Here is a 13,401-nt window from a genome sequence, read left to right as displayed (position 1 = left end):
CCCACCTCAGAGTGGGTAAAGCTGGTTCTCCACCATTTGTGCCATGAATGGTCTGACACGACGGATTAGCTCGCACGTGTGCCACCGGGTTCCCAAGAAGTTGGACATCTCGAGCTGTTAATCATGGCGGGGATGGCATCTCTATTCAGCCGCCTCAAGTCCATAAGGACCTGCCTGTCCTTGATAATCAATTGTCGTGACTGAACAAGACCAGAACTCCGCAAAGTCCAGGCCCAAGACTTTTTCTCACTCTCCATTTCACCCTCGGTTACTTGTTCATACAGTTAAAAAAAAAATGGTTCAGTGGTACAAATCTCCCGAGCTTCAGTCGCATCATGACCATGCAGTTGGAACTCGTAAGCCGGGGACGCGTACCCCCCCGGCCACGACGAGGCAAGCTTCTCCCGTGTCTTGGATGAGTTCCGAGCTGCCATCGGCCAAGAGAACGTCGTAGTCGGCGAGGCTTTGGCCAACTTCCGTCACCCGTATCCCTTGTTTGAGGAAGGGTTCGAAACCTCGGCCGGATTGTGGTTAGCACCTTCAACCCAAGCCATGGCAACTTACTTCGTTACTGACAACGCTCTAGCCCGGGCTCTGTGGAAGAAGTACAGGCAATCCTCAAGGTAGCCAATCAGCATCACGTCACCCTGTGGACCTGCTCACAGGGAAAGAACTTTGGGTAGGCCTGGGAGAGATTCGTGTTGTCATTGGCCGTGCCACTCACTGACTGTTCCTAGATATGGTGGGCCTGCACCTCAAGTCTCCGGCTCTATGGTACTCTCCCTTCAACGGATGAACCGTATCCTGAAGGTCAACGAGAAACTGGCCTACATCGTTGTCGAGCCTGGCGTCACCTTCTTTGATGTCTACAACTACATTGCGGAGAACAACCTTGATCTGTGGGTCTCTGTTCCGGTTCTGGGCTGGGGTAGTGTTGTGGGAAACGCAAGTCAACCCCCTCTTCTGGTAGTGTTGCTCTCCCCCGCTAACTGATGTGCAGACCCTAGATCGTGGCCATGGTTACACCATTTCGGCAGATCGCCAGCACTTCATCGGCGGCCTGGAGGCGGTGCTGGCTTCGGGGGACATCCTCCGAACCGGTCAGTGGGCTGTGCCTAACTCCCCCAGCGCGCATGCTTGCCCCAATAGCTCCGGCCCTCAGGTTGACGGCCTCTTCCTACAGAGCAACCTGGGCATCGTTACAAAGATGGCTGTGGCTCTCGACGCGGCGCCGGCGTCTTTCATGGACATCCAGATTCACTGCCCCTCGATCGAGGACATTGCGCCCCTCATCGACACGCTCCAGCAGCTGGATCGGGAGGGGATCATGCAGAGTCATAGCTTGATCACCAACATCAACCACTTTCCCTCTCACGATACGCCCAAGCGTGAGCAGCAGAGCATCCTGGGGCCTCTGATCCCTGAGACTATCGCCTCTCTCAAGAAGAAGTACAACATGGGATACTGGCGATCCCTAGTGTCACTATATGGGCCCAAGCAGTTGGTGGACGCTCGCTGGAGCAGGATACAGGAAGCTGTCGCCCAGAATCTTCCCACCGCCTGGACCCAGCACACGCTCTACGAGGGCCATTGTGTTCAAAGATGATGCGTATGAGCCAAACTTTGGCAATTTGCCGAGATATTACATTTAAGCTCCTATTTAACTAAATCTCGCCGTAACCCTCCTCTATAACCTAAACCTTTTTACCTTTATAACTAAAACCTTCTTCTTTCCTAATAGCTTAAGTTACCCCTGTGACTTAATAACTTTAATCCCCTTCTCCTCTAATAATATATCCTCTATAACTTATCCTTAATAGCTAGCTTTCCCTTTTTATTTATATCTTTCTATTAGTTTTTTCTACTAGCTTTAACTCTATCACTAGCTATAATAAGCTATTAACCTAGCCTATATTATTTATCTATAAGCTAGGCCTATTACTTATAAAGCTTAATTATTATATTAATATTATATTTTAAGAGATATCTCATATTATCCTTAATATTATTCTTTTTAAGCTTAAAATAACTAATGAAAAAAAGAAAAAGAGGGTATTAGTCTTAATACTTAGTAGTAATAAGAATTAAAGCTATAGCTATAGCTATAATATTAAAATCCTTAGTATTATATAATTTCTTAATTATAATTCTTAGTATTATATTAGTAGATATTATATTAAGAGATTATAGTCTTAAGAGAAGGTAAAAAGGGATAATTCTCTTATTTCTTATATAGAGGTTAGAGCTTTTAAATACCCTATAGGAGGCTTAATCTCTTATCATAATATAACTAGGTATGACTCTTTGACTATAGGCAGTAGAAGGTTAAAAACAAAAAGAAAGGCTATTATATTAGCATCGGGATTATGATGCTATGATGTATTAAAAATATGTTCTTTATTATAGTTGAAGCCCGGCCCTCGATGGGTTAACTGAGCCTGAAGATCGCTCTACGAGGGCAAGGACGGCAGGCCTGTAGACAATAGCCACATCAGAACACTCGCTGCCGGTGTCCCTTCCTTGCTGGCTGTGAAGCTCGCCGACTACAACCTTCCTGATGATGGGACGGGAGCGGGTGCGCACATCGACACGACCCTCATCCTTCCGTGCGAGGGCAATACTGTCTTGACGTGGTTCCAGAAAGCAAAGGCCATCATGGAAGAGCAGGGAGTTGACCCATTCATTGGCTGCCACGACTTTTCAAAGTCTATCCTCTTTGTTCAGGAGTACGTCTTTAACAAGAGTAGCACTAAGGACCGCGAGAGCGGCCGCAAGGTTGTCAAAGCCCTACTCACCGAGGCAGAGAAGGACGGGTTCGCGAATTATCGATCACATGTACAGCACATGGGCGGGTTTCACTTGATTCTATACTTGGATGCAGAGTTGCTAAATATTCCCAGACGCTGTCCAGAAACTATACGGCTTCAATGGCCACATCTACAGAAGATTCGTCGAGACTCTCAAGGTACGTCGCTGCACCGCCGCAACAGTGTTGCGCACTCTAATAGTACTTTGCCTAGGCTGCTGTGGATCCAAATGGCCTCCTATCACCTGGAAAGCAGGGCATCTGGCCGCTGAAGAATGTGGTTCATCTACCTTTGCGCAGGAATTGAGAACTTCGAAGGGCAGGCCACAATGTGTGTACATATATGGATCTATCGTAGGATAGCATAATGAGTACCATAGGCAAATTCACCAGTCAATCAAATGTACAAATGGGATTGCCAAAAGACCGCTCACGCACCATCGACAGTTTCAGCAGATGGTCAGCAAGTGTCGCCGATTCATGCATGCCTCGCCCATGCAACGCTATAGAAGGGATGGCTTCTTAGACGCGGGAGATGCCCATATTCCAATCCGTGATATCGGTCTTTCTTGCACAGTTCAGTTTCAGTATCTGGTAGAAGGGCCGGGTTACTCAGAGGTAAGTAAAGAACATGTCCAGGTTAATATTCATTGCGATTGGAGGGTAATTCTGTATAGACATCACGTAGGAAGAATACAGGTCGCAAAAAGGGGCCCCAGGGATTCATTTTTCCGAATAAACAAAACTTGACTGGTACCACTCTACTAACACATTTCGTTTCCTAGTTTAACAGCGTCCCATCCACTACCTTCAAACCAGCCCCGAGTGCGCCAGCTGCCTTGAGTGCCTCTGCATGCCGCAGGGCCGCCACCTCGCTCTCTGAGACGAGAACAAAGTCGTATTGGAGCAGTTTCGTATCCTCAGATACTCCATATTCCTGGGCAAACCCCGGTGTCTCGGAGACCTTTGTTAACTCCACGATCAGAGATTCCTTGACGCCAAAGACGGCATCGGAGTCCTCGTACGGGTCACCCCGGAGATACAGTGCCCTTTTGGACGTCAACAGAAAGCCCCGAGTTAGCAAGGGTAGGCATTGCTTACGTTATCAAGGGGTCGTAACCAGGCTTGTTGAATTTAAAGTGCATGTGGCTTGGCCGGTAGGGATGCCGATTAAGAAGCTTGAGGAGCTGGCCCACCGGCCCGTCGTCGGGAATAGGGTAGGGGACGGGTACAATGGCCTTGAAGTGAAACTTGCCTTGCTGGTCGCTGTGGAGCACTGCCCGGTTGTCAAAGCCTTCGCGATCTGCATATTGCACATCGTAGAAGCCCTTGGAGTCGGTCTCCCAGACATCAATCTCGACACCTGCTAGCGGGTTCCCCTGGGAGTCTTTTACTGAACACACAACCAAGAGGGGTTCTCCCTCGGGATCGTGAGATATCGTCTCACCAGAGTCCACGTTTTCAGCTCCATGGGCGTGGAACGGACCGAGAACAGTTCCCTGGGTCGACGAAGGTGGCTTAGGGTGATCGATGTCGTCAACCAGTAGAGACAGGCCCAGGACATCCGAGAGGAGAATGAACTCCTGCCGGGTGTCGCTGCAAATCTTGCCAGTGCTTGTGAGAAACTGGATGGCTGTCTCCCACTCGGTAGTGCTTAGGCGAGTCTCTCGCGCAAAGTCATGCAGGTGATGGGCGAGCCTCTCGAAGAGGAACCGAGTTCTAGCGTCCTTGCAAGTAGAGTTTATGGCCACGACATTCCCAGTGATGTTCTCTGTTGTGAGATCCTTCAACGGGGGGATATCAGGGCGAGTGTGCGGCATCGTGGCTTCTACCCGGGGCAGCCGATGGATTCCAGATGTTGTGCTTCCACTTCCACCACCAACAAGGGACGCGTCAAGTATCGAGTCTTAAGTCGACGAGTTGTGCCGTATTTCCGGGGGGAAGGGTCAAGTGGCCGACCTTCAGCCAACCCCGCCTAGAGGTGGGGATGACTTGGTGGGTGTGCCGCTGGTCGAGAAAGTCGACATGCGGAAGACCCGGCCGGAGAACCCGGGGGGTGGGTAGGCACAGTACAGTAAGTAGGTTTTCAAGTCAGTGGCTCCTCAAGGGTCACCATCTACCGAGGCTCACTGCCGGATCGAGATAAATGAAGACATTCACGTCGAGACGGACACCACCACCATCACCATCACCATCCCCATCCCTCAACTGACTCTTCATCTCGCAAAAGATGCAGTCCTTCGTTTACAGTCCCCTGCCTCACAGAATCATCTTCGGGCGCGGTTCCATCCGACAGCTTCCGAAATGCCTCGAGGAGCTTCGCTTTCGTCGGCCCTTGGTCCTTTCAACCCCCCAGCAGGTCGACCAGGCCAAACAACTTACCACCATCTTGGAGCCCCACGTGGATGCAACCTGGATCTTTTCTGAGGCCACGATGCATACTCCTCTGGACATCACCGAAAAAGCCCTCTGGTTCTGCCAGGAGAAACAGCCTGATGTCTTGGTCTCGATCGGAGGCGGCAGCACCACTGGCCTTGGGAAAGCCATCAGCTTCCGCAAAGGCTTGTACCACATCGCGGTCCCAACCACCTACGCCGGCAGCGAGGTGACGGCGATCCTCGGCGAGACTGGTGATGGCATCAAGAAGACCCAGACCCATCTCTCGATCCTCCCAAAGACGGTCATCTACGACGTGGACTTGACTCTCACGCTTCCTCTATCCATGTCGCTAACCAGCATGATCAATGCCCTTGCTCATGCCGTTGAAGCCCTTTATGCTCCCAATCTCAATCCTATAGTCAGCCTCATGGCGACCGAAGGCGTCAAGTCTCTTGCCAAAGGATCATATGAGCTACTTGATGATGCCAACTCCATTTCAGCGCGATCTGCCTGCCAGTATGGAGCTTGGCTGTGCGGAACATGCTTGGGAAGCGTTGGAATGTCTCTCCATCACAAGCTCTGCCATACATTAGGTGGCTCGTTCAATTTGCCACACGCTGAGACACACACCATCATCCTCCCTCACGCCCTGGCCTACAACGCGCCTCAAATTCCCGAGGCCATGAAAGCTCTTGCTGGGGCGTTTCCGGATAGCGAGGGTGACGCTCTACGCGGCCTCAACAATCTGCTCCGCAATCTGGGCGTTCCCCGAAGCTTGGGATCGATTGGATTCAAGGAGGAAGATATCGACAAGGCAGCTGATCTTGCCGTCAGCAAATCCTACCCCAACCCAAGGGATATAAACAGAGATGGAATCAGAGAGGTCATCAGGAGGGCTTGGGCTGGGGAGGAGGCGAGGGCGGATTTGTAGTGCGATATAGAAAAAGATCAGGCTAAGGAAGGGCATCTTCGCACAGTGACAGCTAAAGGGACAGGCCATAGAGATTCACGATTTTCTGGCTCAATTAATCGATTAAGGGTTAGGTTTTTATTATAATAAAAAATATATTATTAACATATTATACTATTAAATATTAATATTAATACAATAGCCTTTTTTTAATTTTATATTATTTACAATAAAAGAGTTATATGTAGCTATATTATAATTAAAGGTAAAATATTTTATATAATATTTTAATATTTTATTTTTAATATAAAAAATGAAAAAATACTTTATTTATTTATTTAAAGTTATAATCTCTTAATATAAGTCTTATAAAACTTAAAGTAAATTAAATACTAAATATTATTAAGTTATATAATAATATTATTAAGTTATATAATATTAATATTATTATATAAGTGTTAATATTTTTTTATATTATAATATTAATATATCAAGCCTTATTATGTAATAAATTATTAAGTTAAGTAATTATATTAATTTAATTATTTTAAAAAAATACAACTAATAATAATATTAAAACACCTAAGAGTATTATAAAAAGCTTAAAAATATAAAACTTAGAAGTAATTTATATATTATGATTTTAAAAAAAAGAATATAAGCTAAGTTAATAACTTATTAAAAGTAAGTATATGATTAAGAAAGATATATTAAAAAAATTTAAATAAAATAAAAATAATTAATTAGAAATAATTAAAGTTTTTAAGCTATAAAGTTATAAAAGTAATTTCTGCTATTAAGAAAAAAAAGAGTTTAATTATAAATGTAAAAAAAAGTAAGTTATAGCTATTAAGGTAAGTTAACTTATTGAGAGGGTTATAATGAGAATTAAGTTATTAAAGCTTAAATATAATATATTAGTAAATTACTAAACTTTAGCTAGTATTTATTAATCTTAAATATTAGAATAAAGATTTACAACCTTTGATTTACTTAAATATAGCCTTTGATTTACTTAAATCATTATGAGCATTCTGCTTCGAGGTCATGCTAGTAAGCCAGCTTGCCCGTGATCTCACCCGAGATAAGATTCCAGCAAATTCAACACATTCGATTCACCTGGATATGCATGAATACACGTGATAAAAAAGATTGTCCAGGAGGAAGAATTAAGCGTCCTTTCGAAGCCCCTCCAAAGTAGATAATACTAGCCACCCACAGAACCATTCTCTTCGCCTCAAAGAAATATATGGCCCTCTCTCCATCGCCTCCATTTAACGTGCGTCGTCTCACTCCCCAGTAGGACCGATGTTTGCAGATAGACCTACTCGATGTTTGCCGCCTCTGCGCACTCCCTTTGGATCACAGCCGCGTGAGCCGGACTTCGAACCATGACCTTTACCTCGTACGGCTTCTCTGTTCCGATGTCAAGCGGCTTACCGACCGGGATCGGGTGCCCCGGTACTGTGTGGAAGTCGAAGCAGTACAAGACGCGCGCGATCAACAGTTGAAGGCTGTTGCTGGCGATGAGCCATCCTGGGCATACTCGGCGGCCTAGTAGAAACGGATTGTGTTAGTGACATCCCGGTAGGACATGCATCCCTACTCACCTGCTCCAAACGCCAAGTGCCCCTTGATCGGCTTGTCCAGGTCCTCGTTGAGGAATCTCTCGGGCCAGAATCTGCCAGGCTGCTCGTACTCGGATGCGCCCATGTGCACGCCCCAGGTATTCCAAATGGCATTGGTTCCGGCTGGGAGGTTATATCCTTCGAAGGAGTCGTCCTCGATCAGTGAGTGGGAAATTTCTGGCAACGATGTACTGGAGAATCTAGTTAGCCTGGTCCCAACGAACGGAGAAGCATCATGCCCTCAGCGAGCATGCAACGCAGCAAGGTAGGTAGGTTTCTCACTTCCATCGAAGAACTTCTTCGCCGATGGCTTTGATGTAAGGCAAGACAAGCTGTCGACGTCGCTCGCAACCGGAAGTCTCTCAGCGTTGGCACCGCAGATCTCGTCCAGTTCCTTGCGTGCACGGCGCACCGAGTCAGGGAAAAGGGCTGCGCCGGCCAAGAGCTGGTTCAAAGCCACACGCGTCGTGTCGGATCCGGCTTCTATAAGTGACCCGGCGAGAAATACGGTCGACACATAATCAAGCGTCTTGTCTCTTCCGAGCCTTTGGAACTCGGAAATGAAGCAGGTTGTGGCCTTGCCCTGCCGCTGTCGCTCGGTGAGACCCTGAAACTCTTCAATGAAGTTCCTGCCTCCATCCACCCCAGTTCAAAGCATCATGTCACGGCATACCTCTTGTACTGCTCGAAAACACTGTTTCCCCACCATCTCCATGGCTGGATCGAGCGCGGGAGAGGAATGGACGCCAGCCATGGGAAAGAATCGATCAAGCTGGACCCGGGTTCGAACATCTTCATGATCTCATTGTTGGTTTCAATTATCCTGTCGACATTCGGGTCGCCCCGCTTGGTCCTTCACCCAAACACCATGCTCATGATCAGGGAGCTGGCGTACCGAGCGTGAGCTAGGTGCCACAGGTCCGGTTGGGCGAGATATTGGTACAGCAGGGCTCGCGACTCGACATCCTGCAGAGGGGCAAACACGTTTCGGTTCCTGGGGCCGTTGATCTCGTGGATAAGCTTGCGCTCCCACTTTCAGAGGTTGCCGTACGGCATGAAGATGATTCGTTTACCGCCTGAGGCAACGTCACCGGGCATGGGTAGATTCTGGTGTGAAATGTACCGCGCCCCGCGCTTGTCGAGGATCTCGTTGGCAACACGTTGAGAGTTCATGAACAACCAGTAGTGTGAACCTGGACGAAGATGAGTCATCAGCGTCCTGTTCATCTGTGACCACTGAGGCAGATATACATTTCACCGTATTTCGCGGCCAACTTGTGGAGGTAGAGACGCCGCTCTGCCGTGTCGGTCGGAATCTGCAACATGTTCCCAAACAGAGGTACTCCGGGAACGAGATTGGGGAAGTTGTACTTGTGATGAAACCGGAAGAAAAGACCCTTGCGGTATAGAAGCCATAGCAACAGCAAGGCGCTGCCCACAGGCACGGTTAGCGACTGTCCCTCCAGCAACTTCATGGTGAAAGAGGAGAGGTTGAGTGTATCGAGTCTGATGTGTCATGTCTCACCCGAGGCCTCTCTGCTTGCCAGATTTAAAGCACTAGGTACTACTTATGGACCGACAGCGTCGGGCGAATTCAAGCGCGTAGGTGGGTGTGTGGCACAGGGTGGGCCACGATATGCGTTCATGTAGAACAGAAGCATACCCCGATGTCTGAAGCAAAAGCTGAGGGCATGCATGCCATTATCCAGATGACTATGGAATACATCATGTCACGAAACCATTGCCGTCATCAGCCAGCAAAGGGAGAATCATGTCCAACACGGCTGGAAGGTGCATGGCCCGTCCAGCGCCCATGGCATGATTAAAGACATGACGAACAAGTCCGAATCACTAGAAGCCGTCCAAGGTCCTGTACGAAGCAGGTTGTCCTCGAGAAAACTAATTCTAATGAGTAAATTAGTTGCGACATTGGCATCACCCACCCATGGGGGACTGATCCCCACCGAGACCGATGCCTCCCCACCCGGTCTGCACATGCTATCCACCCGGCAGCAACTCTTGTGGACAGCCACTTGGCAGCGCATGATAAACAAGGCTAAAATACTCACCCCGTTTCGTCTTGCTTCGGTTAGTTGTTGACTCCAGTCACTCGTCTCAACCATTCTCATACTCAATAAACCAACCATGGCCTCATGCGGCAACACAGTCCCTTTCATCATCAACGGCAAAGACGTCACCTCAGCCTCGACTTTTGCAGTTAAGAACCCTGCTACAGGCAAGGAGCTCTGGAATGCCTCGTCCGTGTCAATAAGCGAGGCCATCGGGGCTGTCGAGGCAGCCCAGACGGCCTTTGCCTCCTGGTCCCAGACAAAACCGAGTCTTCGGAGAGAGATCATGCTCCGCGCGGCAGACCTCTTTGTCAGCAGAAAAGAAGAGCTGTTCTCTTATCAGACCCAAGAGACAGGCGCAGGGCGGCAGTTTATGGACCTCAACATCAATGCAACCGTTCAGGTCCTAAGGGATATTGGCGGGAGGATTGAAGCCGCGGTGGAAGGGTCCGTCCCGGCGACGGCGGAGGAGGGCTCACACGCAATCGTAGTCAGGGAGCCATATGGCGTCGTGCTCGCAATTGCCCCATGGTACGTGGAATATCTTCCGCTTCTGTCTGCGTGAGCCAGGACTGATGATGGCGTCACTCATAGGAACGCCCCCTACGTTCTGGGAGCACGATCAGTCGCGTTTGCCCTCGCGACAGGCAACACGACCATCCTCAAGGGCTCCGAGCTCTGCCCGCGCGTCTTCTGGGCCATCGGCGACATATTTCGACAGGCTGGCCTGCCCGACGGCTGCCTCAACATACTCTACCACCAACCGGCAGATGCGGCTGCCGTCACAGAAGCGCTGATCGCCCATCCCTCGATCAAGAAGATCAACTTTACCGGGAGCACCCTCGTCGGAAGCATCATCGCCAGCCTAGCCGGTAAACATGTGAAGCCGCTTCTGCTGGAACTCGGCGGCAAAGCCAGCGCCATTGTTCTCAAAGACGCGGACCTTGAAAAAGCCGCCACCAGCTGTGCCGTAGGCGCTTTCATCCACGTACGTTGAGGTTTTTTTTTTTTTTTTCCATCTTTTTTCTACCGCTGCCGCTGCCGCTGCTTGCTTCTGCTCACATTTGCTCCTCTGTAGGGTGGCCAAGTGTGCATGTCAACCGAACGCATCCTGGTGCACAACTCGATCGCCCAAGATTTCAGCGCCGCTCTCAAAGAGGCCACGCAGAAGCTCTTTGGCTCCCAGGGCCCGCCGTTTGTGCTGGTCAATTCCACGGCCGTGCAGAAGAACAAGCGCCTGGTCGCCGACGCGGTCAGCAAGGGCGCGACGACCCTGATGGGGAACGCTGAGGCTGCCGAAGATGAACCTACCAAGATGAGACCCGTCATAGTCTCGGACGTGTCCAAAAACATGGATATTTACTACACCGAGTCTTTTGGGCCGACAGTCTCTCTGATGACGTTTGAGACGGAGGAAGAGGCGCTCGCAATCGCCAACGACACCGACTACGGCCTTTCGGGGGCAGTCTTCTCCGAGGACCTAAGAGCCGCCATGAGGGTCGCCAGGAAGTACGAGTCCGGGGCGGTCCACATCAACTCGATGACTGTGCACGACGAGGCCTCGCTGGCGCACGGAGGAGCCAAGAAGAGCGGGTATGGGAGATTCAACGCGGCTCAGGGGCTGGGAGAATTTCTTCGGTACAAGACGATTACCTGGAGGGATTGAGGCCTGCCTGTGTACATGACATAGCATAGTATAGTATACTATAGTATAGTATGTTAGTACAGACAGACACTCTTTCCTCCTTAACGCTCACCCGGCAATGGAAGGGTCTCCTGGCTGGGGGGGCCAGCGCCCTGAGCGCCCTGATAAATGAGAGCTTCGCAGAGGTTGCTGAGCTGCGATTGGAGGTTCAGGATCAGCTTTCTGTCTTGCCGCTTGCCGTGTCGGTCGAGTTGCTCTCGGACAGCTCTGTGTGGAAATGTAAGGGGCACCTGGCCGATAAGTTTGAGCACATGGTAAACTAAACGCTTTTTACAGGGCCTTCCGGGGTGTCTCAGAAGCTGGAATTCTTGATCAAGAAGTTCAAAGCCGCGGACAGTACCATCCATGTTGCAACGAGCCACCCTCCATTGATACCAGCCGCGAACAACGACGCTCCTGTGCAGCAGACCATGAGGTGACGGGGCAACAGAATAGATTTGGCACAACACGACACGACTTTTGCCCTGTATCGAGTCAGTAGGGAAGCATTTGTAGGGATAATAAGAAAAGGCTTCCTCCTCTTGTACACACAACCCTAGCTCAAGCTGTAATGTCATGCACAAACTTGCCCCATCTGACTTGGCTCGTTTATGGTGAGGTGGATGGGCACAAACCAGGTGGGGAGGTGGGTGAGCACCTAGTGGGTGGCGCCCATAACCATTCCCACTAGAGCCTCCTGCCTCCTCAGATCTCTGATCATCTACAAGCGTTTGGGACTTTGTAGTCTCTTTTGTAATGTAACGATACGCGTGGGACGTACCATCCCTTGATCGAGCTCATTGTCGCCGACTTGGCGTGGCAACGTGACTGCACGCAAGGAATCTATGTTCAAAGTGGCCACTTTGAACACAAGCCGCAGATGCTTGTTTCAGAAAAGTTACGACAGCTTCCAAGCTTCCACTCGGTGCGCAACTGCAAGTGGTGTGCTGTCGGCATGTCTCGCCTGGTGCTCAAATAGTTTGAGCTACACCTCTGCACTTCCATGGTTGAAACTTCATTGTCTACTCGAAAGCGTTGCTCCTCCGCCACTAAGCAAAAAAGCTCATCGATCTGGGCTTTGTGGCCATCTCCGCCAACTATCGACAATGCCCTGCTGCCGCGGTATTTGAAGGGCTACAAAGAAACGCAATAGAAGCAAACAGGTGAGCGCAGACGACACTGCCGAAGCTGCTCCTTGGGTGACACTGGGGTCGACACGGACGCGCCTTATGTTGCGTGGAAGGACTTGAAACACATCTGAGACTGGGATGACTGGTGATATGGAGACATTTGTGCTAATACGTCACGTATACAGGCCGCCTTACCTCGCCCACCTCTCGCCATTATCGACGTGTACGGTATAGAATGCCTCTCGCATCAAGCATATCATATTATACTCCCTTGCATACGCCCCCAGGTAGCCTCAAGGCTCAATCAAGCCTTTGGGCCAGACATGGAAAGATGCAACTCCCCCGACTTCTGCTCCCCCTCTAGTGGGATCGTATTGCATTTCGCCTCGCCCTCTTATTTGTTAAGCATAGCCCTTATTACAAGGCGCTCGGTAGCTTGTACGCCTAGCTCTTTAGTTACTTTCCTTTAAAGAAAAATAAGGCTCTTTATTGTCCTCTATCAAGCCGCGTGGATGAAGACAATTGTGGGAGACGATAACAATGATTTCGTAGACCCCGCTACGTGGTTTACCCAGGGCCAGTTTCCACCCACCGATCTTGTCCACGATACTGAAGATGGGTTGGTGCCAGCAAGGGCTCTTACAGCGTGCACGTGATGAGCCCAGGAGTCGCGGAGTCGAGACCGAATTGGTGTTCGTTCAAGGAGGACAACATTCATTCCATGAGAATAAGCAACCTAGAGACAGAGAGTGCATTCGGTCTTTTGCGAAAGGCTTATGTTTGGGATCTGGTAAT

General features: G+C 49.5%; 6 protein-coding genes across 6 annotated transcripts; 4 read left to right on the top strand and 2 right to left on the bottom strand.

Moving 5' to 3' along the window:
- Positions 1-295: 295 nt before the first annotated feature.
- On the top strand, positions 296-1,606 carry NCS54_00886900 (FAD-binding PCMH-type domain-containing protein; the record flags this gene model as incomplete). The annotated part of the gene is made up of 5 exons (XM_053154237.1): positions 296-356; positions 443-530; positions 587-679; positions 738-945; positions 1,001-1,606. The coding sequence occupies 5 exons, from the start codon at positions 296-298 to the stop codon at positions 1,604-1,606; spliced, it is 1,056 nt and encodes a 351-aa protein (XP_053010212.1).
- Positions 1,607-2,655: 1,049 nt separating this feature from the next.
- NCS54_00886800 (FAD-binding PCMH-type domain-containing protein) lies at positions 2,656-3,113 on the top strand (the record flags this gene model as incomplete). The annotated part of the gene is made up of 3 exons (XM_053154236.1): positions 2,656-2,848; positions 2,901-2,965; positions 3,021-3,113. The coding sequence occupies 3 exons, from the start codon at positions 2,656-2,658 to the stop codon at positions 3,111-3,113; spliced, it is 351 nt and encodes a 116-aa protein (XP_053010211.1).
- Positions 3,114-3,587: 474 nt separating this feature from the next.
- Positions 3,588-4,626, bottom strand: NCS54_00886700 (Hypothetical protein; the record flags this gene model as incomplete). Its single annotated transcript, XM_053154235.1, has 2 exons — positions 3,588-3,855; positions 3,908-4,626. 2 exons carry the CDS (start codon positions 4,624-4,626, stop codon positions 3,588-3,590), a joined length of 987 nt encoding a protein of 328 aa, XP_053010210.1.
- A 398-nt stretch (positions 4,627-5,024) lies between these two features.
- Positions 5,025-6,116, top strand: NCS54_00886600 (Fe-ADH domain-containing protein; the record flags this gene model as incomplete). The annotated part of the gene is made up of 1 exon (XM_053154234.1): positions 5,025-6,116. The coding sequence occupies exon 1, from the start codon at positions 5,037-5,039 to the stop codon at positions 6,114-6,116; it is 1,080 nt and encodes a 359-aa protein (XP_053010209.1). The 5' UTR covers positions 5,025-5,036.
- A 1,303-nt stretch (positions 6,117-7,419) lies between these two features.
- NCS54_00886500 (Hypothetical protein) lies at positions 7,420-9,198 on the bottom strand (the record flags this gene model as incomplete). The annotated part of the gene is made up of 7 exons (XM_053154233.1): positions 7,420-7,649; positions 7,706-7,914; positions 7,981-8,352; positions 8,397-8,576; positions 8,619-8,717; positions 8,775-8,916; positions 8,982-9,198. The coding sequence occupies 7 exons, from the start codon at positions 9,196-9,198 to the stop codon at positions 7,420-7,422; spliced, it is 1,449 nt and encodes a 482-aa protein (XP_053010208.1).
- Positions 9,199-9,868: 670 nt separating this feature from the next.
- NCS54_00886400 (Aldedh domain-containing protein) lies at positions 9,869-11,458 on the top strand (the record flags this gene model as incomplete). The annotated part of the gene is made up of 3 exons (XM_053154232.1): positions 9,869-10,323; positions 10,387-10,780; positions 10,871-11,458. The coding sequence occupies 3 exons, from the start codon at positions 9,869-9,871 to the stop codon at positions 11,456-11,458; spliced, it is 1,437 nt and encodes a 478-aa protein (XP_053010207.1).
- Positions 11,459-13,401: the final 1,943 nt, after the last annotated feature.

The sequence above is a fragment of the Fusarium falciforme genome, chromosome 7 (genome assembly GCF_026873545.1).
Source record: "Fusarium falciforme chromosome 7, complete sequence".
Classification (NCBI taxonomy): domain Eukaryota; kingdom Fungi; phylum Ascomycota; class Sordariomycetes; order Hypocreales; family Nectriaceae; genus Fusarium; species Fusarium falciforme.
This window is presented reverse-complemented; position numbering and strand designations above follow the sequence as displayed.